General features: G+C 40.8%; 1 protein-coding gene across 1 annotated transcript; it reads left to right on the top strand.

Annotated features, from left to right (window-relative positions):
* Positions 1 to 919: 919 nt before the first annotated feature.
* On the top strand, positions 920 to 8455 carry snrpd2 (small nuclear ribonucleoprotein D2 polypeptide). The gene is made up of 3 exons (XM_060923548.1): positions 920 to 1027; positions 2353 to 2532; positions 8155 to 8455. Coding segments are annotated over exons 1-3 (357 nt in total). The 5' UTR covers positions 920 to 1025; the 3' UTR covers positions 8330 to 8455.
* The last annotated feature ends 442 nt before the right edge of the window (positions 8456 to 8897 follow it).

Raw genomic sequence — 8897 nt, 5'->3', positions numbered from 1 at the left:
GCCCAATGAGTGATTTGCGTGTGAAGTATGAGCAGTTTTGAGCAAGCAGAAGATTTGTTATGAATTTTTAAGCATGTAAAATTTTGCATCGAAAATTGATTGACGTATAACTTCTGAACGGTTTATCCTACGTGAAATGTATTTAGTAACTTTTGTCAGCCATGTCTGTAGATGATGTGTATCAATTTTGGTGACATTCCTATGAACGGTCTAGGAGGAGTTGCGCCGTCTTCGTGGCCATGCATTTCGCACAAAAGTGAAACTACCTCACTTCCTGTTGGGCATGGCTAATGCATTGGCATTACATTTTTGTCCGGCTTAGTGAGATACATATGCGTACCAAATGGCATGCCACTACTACAAACTATATGGCACCCAGGCACCTTAATGCGGGAGGCCAAAATCACAACGACTTAGGGGGCGCTATAGAGGCCCGGAGCCCCGGCCAAGTTTGGGCTTCTGGTTCTGAGTAGCGGTGGCAATTCTCGGAACTGGTGCCAAATTTCGTGCGTTTTCGCCCCTGGCAAGCGCCCCGAAAATGGCCCAACAGCGGAGAAAAATAAAGAAGAAGAAGAAGACAGAAGAAGAAGAAGAAGAAGACGGAAGAAGAAGAAGACGGAAGAAGAATAATAATAGTGAACTCTTACAAGAACAATAGGGCCTTCGCCCATAGGGCTCGGGCCCTAATAACAGTGAAGGGGCGCGCTATAAAGATATGTAAGGAACGGGGGTAAAGGTGAGAAAAGAAGAGGTAATAAAAGGGGGAAAAAAGTCAGGAGATACTTTTCTTGGGGAAAATTTGATCAGATACGACAGTTTAACACAAAACCAAATACACGCGATGCGAACGTGTGCAGCCAGAGCTCAGTGGCCGGGGGGAATAAAAAAGAAGCTTGACCCGGAAGTAGTTTTGATCAAGGCGGTTTAGAACCGGAAGTGGCGCCATCATTTTGAACGTTCAGTCAGCGTGTTAGCAGATCTGTTAGCTCTTTTGTCTGTCAGAGCTATACAGAGGATAAAGGAAAATGTAAGTTTATTTGTCTCTTTCTCACAGTCATAGAGCGATAAGTACTGTCTCTGATAATTTGTTTTAATTAAAGAATTACTTAAAATTAATATAAAAGCTACAGTTTCTGTTTATGCTGTGGTTAGCAACACTGCTAGTTGTGTATTGTTGAAGGATTCGGTCATGCTAATCAGATAATTTTAGTTAATAATTGGTAGATGTATTTACTGTTGAATCGTTAGATATTTGTTGGATAATATAATCTTTAGATCATGGACAATTTCTTCGTTCCTGTAAGCTGCAAGAACGTCGTAGCCACTCCGATATCAATGAGGAGTCAATCTCTCTCTCTCTCTGCTAATTCGCTTATACACTGTCCACACTAGGGATTTTGTACCGATACGATACCGCTTTCGTGCCGCAACACCTGTCCACACTAGCAACTATACCGGTACTGTAGCGGTATAAATGTATCGGTACGAAACCCACAAATGTATGGGTTTCGTACCGGTACAGTATCGGTACTGTAGTGTGGACAGATGAAGCGGTTCTGTATCGATACAAATATAATGCGCAAGCGCAATGAACCATTCCTACGTCTTCCGGGTTATTCATACAATACAATACGCACGTGCTTTCCAGGTGTAAATAAAACGTCAAAATGGCTCAAAACGACCGTGGAACTACATGGAGCAAGGAAAGGGGGAGGGAGATTTTTCTTTGTTTCTTTCTCAACTGCCTCGCACATTTTATACGATTCGACCGAATAAGTGACCACCAGAAATACAGACTGTACATTGACAACAAAAAGCGCACACACGTTGTTTCATCCGCCATATTCTCGGAAGGAAGTTACTCGGTAACCACGGCAACATTTCGCGCACGCGCATTTCAACTACTGTGAAAGAAAACCGCAAACATTTCTCGCTAGTGTGGACAGATGCACTAAACTGTACCGGTATACTTTGTATCGATACAGTTATACCACTATCGTACTGGTATATATGTGGACACAGCATTAGTCTCCTAGATATCTTCACTGGACTTGTATTTTCAGCAATGCCACTCTGAAAGGACAAAACACATTTACTTTCTGTCGTTATTTAACCTCTTAATCATTTTCCAAACTGAAAGTGTATGATAATGGGCAAAAAAGTTTCTTGTCTGATTCTTGGCTCTGTTTCAGGAGTTGGAGATCTCTGCATGGTGTAATGGTCTCTTAGAAATCAGTGTTATTTGCGTACAGTACCTATTCATCTTTTTTCCCCATGAACCACAGGCTGATGTTGACCCTTGTTGAGTTTGTGTGTGCATTATTTTTAATTCATGCTGGTGTTGTGGTGTAGGAGTCTTTTGAACAAGCCAAAGTCGGAGATGACTCCTGAGGAGCTGCAGAAACGTGAGGAGGAGGAGTTTAACACCGGGCCGCTGTCTGTCCTCACGCAGTCTGTCAAGAACAACACACAGGTGCTTATCAACTGCCGCAACAACAAGAAGCTGCTGGGTCGAGTCAAAGCCTTTGACAGGTAATGAGGGCCTTCATATTTGTACACTACTGTATACAGTATCCTGCACTCACTGCCAGTGTGGAGACAGTGTCACTCTACCAGGTGTCCTGTTCATGTTTCCATATGTTTTTATTCTTATAAATTTTTTTAAATGTCTGATTTGTATGACTAATGTACAGTATGACATAACTTATCTACCTTATGATCACTAATTTTCTATATACATGTGCATGCAGTGTTTTAGCAAGTGCTGTATGAATTGAGTTTTTCTCAACAAATTATGACTTGATAAAGCAACAAAACCAAACAACTAGTTAAAATGATTCCTCTTCACCTGTCAGTTGAGCTCTTGCAACTGACTATTAAAAATAAGGCAAGTTTGTTACAGCTCACATTGCTTGAAACTTAATTATTGCCTTATGGAGATTCTTGGACATGTAGCTGTTTTTCATAGCTGTATCATGATTTGCAAAGGGCAACACAGAGTCCCTAATCTTCCCCATGTTGATGAATTTGACCTCTGTGTCCTCATTTATACCCAAAGAAATTCCTTCTTGATAATGGACCAATGTGTGGCAATATCTCAGAACATTTAAGAGGTGCTTGAGAGTTAGTTGGACCATCTTCAGTTCTAGCTGGTTGATCTACATGCCCCAAAGCCACACTGGCCCACAGGCACTGAGGGAGGTGTCTGTGGTGATCATCTCTCTCCAATTGGGCATCAGGAGCTTTGTCTGCACTAAGCTACAGCTGAGATGACCGAGACCAGGCCATTGCTGAGGTATTTGGGGGCTATGCAGACTTATTACCCACTTCTGGATCCTCTTGCTTCCAGAAGACCCAGAGGAATTACTCCTATAGCTGCAGTCGGCCGTATTGGCATCCTCAACAGGATATGCTGGCGTATCCACAGAGCAACTGGCCTGAATTGGACTTTTTGGGCATAGTATTTGTTACATATTAGGGTGACCCAGAACTAGCTTCACGCTGAGGAATTGTGTGGCCTGTTTTTGTGATGGAGAAGCCATTCACCTGTAGACCATGAAAATGGTAAAGGGTGTGAGGAGGATGTACATGATGGGGGGAGCCTTAGGAGACAGCCTCTAGTTAAGTGGGTGTGGGGACACTAGTTCAGGACACTCGTTTTCATACCATAAAACTTTATTTCTACCAGAGAATGGTTGAATTTTCTGTACTTTAAAATCCTTTGATTGTACACTACCACTCAAGTTTTGAGTCACCTAATTCAGCAGGTTTTTAAAATTATTTTTAAGTTTTCTTTTTTATTAAGATGTTTCATGTGTTTTAAAGTAACGATGGCTGTTTCTCTTAGTTGAGCAGTTCTTAATGGATTACTACAGTTGTGGAATAGGGTTATTTACTGTTTGGTCTCAAACGCATTAAGAAGGCAAGAAATTGCACTAATTAACTTTTGACGAGGCACACCTGTTAATTGAAAAGCATTCCAGGTGACTACCTCATGAAGCTGGTTAAGAAAATGCCAGTAGTGTGCAAAACGTCAAGGTAAATGACGTTTTGGAAGAACGTCTACTTGGAAGAACGTCTACTTGGAAGAATCTATAAAACATTTTAACACTTTTGTTTACCACGTAATATAGAATTATGTTTCGTGTTTTTTTTTTTTGTCTTCAGTATTGTTCTACAATGTAGGAAATAGTCAAAGTACAGGAGAAAAAACTGAGTCGGTGTGTCCAAACTTTTGACTGGTGTGACATTAAGAATAATGTCTCTGAAACTGAAGGTATTGACCAAGTGAAATTATTAGATGTTGATTTATGTGTTGCTTTAGAAGGATAAAGATTGAGATGAATGGATCAATAAATAGATCATCAATTATAATTGTTGAATTTATGATTGAAAAGAATGGACTTTTGCTTAAAAAAATTGTCAATGGAAAAGCAAGATCTGTCTGTAACTCTGATACTTTAAAGTGAATTTAATGTCCTTAAACCATACTTTTTTTTCCCTTGTACAAAGCAATCATTATGTTGATTGTCCATGTGTTTTCGAACCATAGCATCCAAAAGGTCATAAATTGATTTTCATGGAGTCTGCCGAGACTGATCCGGAAGATCCCGAAGGGGTGTGCGACATCACACGTATCAATTTCGTTTGTGTGCACAGCAGTGGTTAGATCAGGCTCGATATGGAATTGCGTTTTGGAGAGAATTCTGATAGTGATTGGGATGCTTATGTCCGGTGAAGGGGCAGATGATTATCAAGGGTATTCTGGAGTAAATGGTTCTTTTCGAGCCCCCAAGATGAGAAACGGATGCCAGTTCACGACAGTCCCACTCACTGCTGACAGCACGTCACCAGCCAGAGAGAATTGGAAACACATTGTTTTGTGGATTTTTATTCAAAGCTGGCCACTGCAAAATATAGGGAAAATATTTACATGTACCTCAATAAAGGTAGAAATAATCTTTAAAATGTACACTTATTCAGTGTGGGCGGCACGGTGGTGTAGTGGTTAGCGCTGTCGCCTCACAGCAAGAAGGTCCTGGGTTCGAGCCCCGTGGCCGGCGAGGGCCTTTCTGTGTGGAGTTTGCATGTTCTCCCCGTGTCCGCGTGGGTTTCCTCCGGGTGCTCCGGTTTCCCCCACAGTCCAGAGACATGCAGGTTAGGTTAACTGGTGACTCTAAATTGACCGTAGGTGTGAATGTGAGTGTGAATGGTTGTCTGTGTCTATGTGTCAGCCCTGTGATGACCTGGCGACTTGTCCAGGGTGTACCCCGCCTTTCGCCCGTAGTCAGCTGGGATAGGCTCCAGCTTGCCTGCGACCCTGTAGAAGGATAAAGCGGCTAGAGATAATGAGATGAGATGAGACTTATTCAGTGTGACCTACTGAAAGAAAATATGAAGTGGGTGATTAATGGGGGAATCAACGAACTGTCCAAATGTCATTTATTAAATAAATGGGGCTGCTTTTTTTTTTTTTTGCTTCAATAATTCCCATGTGGTTGTTCTGGTATTGAACACCTGATGAATCAGATTTACTATTAGTAGGTGACACAATCTGCCCACTTCATTTGCACAAACCTCACCCACTGTTGCTTTAGATTTAGTATCATTTTTCAAATTTGTGAACCGAATGTAGTCTTTTTCTATGGATTTGAACATCAACACAACGCAGCGCTTTCCCATTGTTATTTTTGTAAGATCCCAACAACAGTATCCAATTTCAGCGAGTAAACAAGCACGGAGTCAGATGAACCAAAATGACCCAGATAACTGGGGTTCCACGTGTGATGTTATGCGAGATTAGCCCTGGGGCAAGGCTGCCTTTTTCTGGGATCCGGAATCCGATTTAATCGATTAGTTTTGTGCTTGATGATAAAATAACTATTTTCCCCCTAATAATAATATTAGGGGGGTAAAAATTATTCATTTTGGTCGTTCCTAATGATATTCATTTTAAAAGCATTACAGTAAGGCATTACATTCACTTTAAATAGTACACTCCTATGTTGGTGAACATGGGCTTATGTCACAAGTTAGTGTGTGCCTGTGACTTCTTTCTTGGGTTTCCTAGATTTCCAGGCCTGATGCGCATCTCTATCCGATAGCTTGCATATCCATAACTTTCCTGAACTCTGACCTTTCCCAGGATTCTTTGCTGTGTCATAGCAGAAGCTGGGATCTATCTTCCGCTCCACTATGTTTGTAGCTAATGCTAACTGATGACTAAAAGATGGTTACACGGATCTGATTTTCTGACGTGTTCTGGGGATAATACGATCAGTGCCCCATCTATCTACCCTCACGGACTGGATGACGACATGAAGTTGTGGCCCGACATCAGCTACGTTGGCATCGTCAGTTATTTTATTTTTAGTGAGGGTGTTGATGACAAGGAGCCAAGGAACTACAAGAAGCACGGAAGCGTACAATTATCTACACAGTGTAAAAAAAAAAAAAAAAAAGGCAAAATTGTGTGAAAGAGAGGGTGAGTTTGTTTGCTTAAAAGGCTGAGGTTGAGCCTAGCCAGAGCAAAAAAAGGGAAATAAATCCTGCAGTCATGCAGTAGCTATCATCTGGAAGGTAGGTTATGTCAGAGTACAGCGATTTGTATTGGTTTCCTAAAAATGTAGTGTTTTTATACATTAAGTCGCTTTGGACAAAAGCATCTGCCAAAATACCGTATTGGCTCAAGAAGCAAAAGCTAAGTCAGAGATGCATAGGCTAACTATTCTAATGCAGATGCTGTCAAACTTTGGAAATGTATCATACTTTAATTCCTTGTCTATGTATTTGTCCAAGCTTCTTCAACTTAACTACCCTGATCATTCCAGATCTTGGATGGTATTTGTAGGCTATTTGTTTACACTAGTACTTCAGCACTGGTTGCTCTTGGATTCTCTTGGCTCCATGAACTTGTTAGTCGCTTTGAATAAAAACCTCAGTGACATGACTGCAATGGAGTGTAATGTTTAAATCATGTACAATATCTAAACAACAGTTGCATAGAATTAATGTTGATTCGGTCCAAAATGTAGTGGTTTGTGGAAAGACAGGAATCGTATGTACAGATGAGTAGTGTATGGTGCTGGACAATGCGTCTTACGAATCAGTTTGTGCTCAAAACAGATTCCATTCATAAAAACTAAGCTTTCGTGAGTTGTTTGTGCACCTGATGATGGTACATGTTGAACCAGAAAGAGACATACACCACCGTTCAAAAGTTTGGGGTCACCCAGACAATTTTGTGTTTTCCATGAAAAGTCACTTTTATTTACCACCATAAAGTTGTAAAATAAATAGAAAATATAGTCAAGACATTTTTCTGGCCATTTTGAGCATTTAATCGACCCCACAAATGTGATGCTCCAGAAACTCAATCTGCTCAAAGGAAGGTCAGTTTTATAGCTTCTCTAAAGAGCTAAACTGTTTTCAGCTGTGCTAACATGATTGTACAAGGGTTTTCTAATCCTCCATTAGCCTTCTGAGGCAATGAGCAACACATTGTACCATTAGAACACTGGAGTGATAGTTGCTGGAAATGGGCCTCTATACACCTATGTAGATATTGCACCAAAAACCAGACATTTGCAGCTAGAATAGTCATTTACCACATTAGCAATGTATAGAGTGTATTTCTGATTAGTTTAAAGTGATCTTCATTGAAAAGAACAGTGCTTTTCTTTCAAAAATAAGGAAACTTAAGTGACCCCAAACTTTTGATCGGTAGTGTAATTTAAAAAGACGTTATCCTCTGACTAAAACATGGTTGTCATAGCTGGCTCAACGGAGCCTCAGCTGCTTGGATAAACTGGAAATCAAAAACTGGCATCTAGGAGAGGCATCTGTCATGGCAACCTCTGTTGTCTCTCTTGCAGGACAGCCGTGGATAGAATCCATATAATGTCGCTGTCTATCCATTTCTATATCTATCTATCCATTACTGAGTATATACCCGTCTTTCTGTGAATGTATCCTCTGCATTGCAATGTTGTGCCTGATATTGTTGGTGGTTTTTTTTTTGGGTGTGTATTGAACTGTGCCTGAGTCAGACTGTACATCTGTCTGCATGGTGATGGAGGAATGCAGCTCAGTGATCTCTGCAGGATGTTGTACTCCTTGTCTGATGTGTGTGTGTGTGTGTGTGTGTGTGCGCAGACACTGTAACATGGTCCTGGAGAATGTAAAAGAGATGTGGACTGAGGTGCCCAAGAGTGGGAAGGGGAAGAAGAAGTCCAAACCAGTGAATAAAGACCGTTACATCTCCAAGATGTTTCTGAGAGGAGACTCTGTCATCGTGGTACTGAGGAATCCACTGATCACTGGCAAATAACGTGAACATTCATTCTGACACACACACACGCGTGGCTTGCTCTCAGTGAGAGACTCTGGGTGTAACATTAGTACTGATTGTCACTTTGACTGGTTTGTGTTCTGAATAAATGTTTTGTATTTACAATCACTTGTGTTTTACTCTTTTCACAGTCTATTCCTACCGCATGTCACCACCTGTCAGTTACTCTGTCCATACCTCTGTTTGCCTGTCCTTTTCTTTTATTTAAAAAAAAAAAAAAGGGGGCAGTTCAAGTGATCAAATATTTTTATAATATCTGGTCAAGTTCTCCTCCCCTCCTAATAGCACAGTGGGTTTCCCCCCCCCCCTTTTTCTTTTTAAATAAACCTGGCATCTGTAAATGCAGATTATAAAAAAAAAACAAACCTGTGGAACGTCTGATCAATCAGAACAACTAGGTGTCTCAACTTGCCTGTCAATTAAGAAGTGTACTAGAATTATTATTGTAGCATGCTCATAACATCTACATGTAGATTTTGATTCAGAAAACTTGCTCACCTTTCTTGCTAATTTACATTTAAAGTCCCCTAAGTGTTTTATTTAAATA

The sequence above is a fragment of the Neoarius graeffei genome, chromosome 6 (genome assembly GCF_027579695.1).
Source record: "Neoarius graeffei isolate fNeoGra1 chromosome 6, fNeoGra1.pri, whole genome shotgun sequence".
Lineage (NCBI taxonomy): Eukaryota > Metazoa > Chordata > Actinopteri > Siluriformes > Ariidae > Neoarius > Neoarius graeffei.
Note: the sequence above shows the minus strand (reverse complement) of the source record. Positions and strands in the feature narration are given on the sequence as shown.

Bases quoted from the DNA above. Each gene is read 5' to 3' on its own strand.
- snrpd2 (XM_060923548.1), top strand. The intron at 2,533-8,154 runs GTAATGAGGGCC...GTGTGTGCGCAG, and splicing joins CGAGTCAAAGCCTTTGACAG to ACACTGTAACATGGTCCTGG.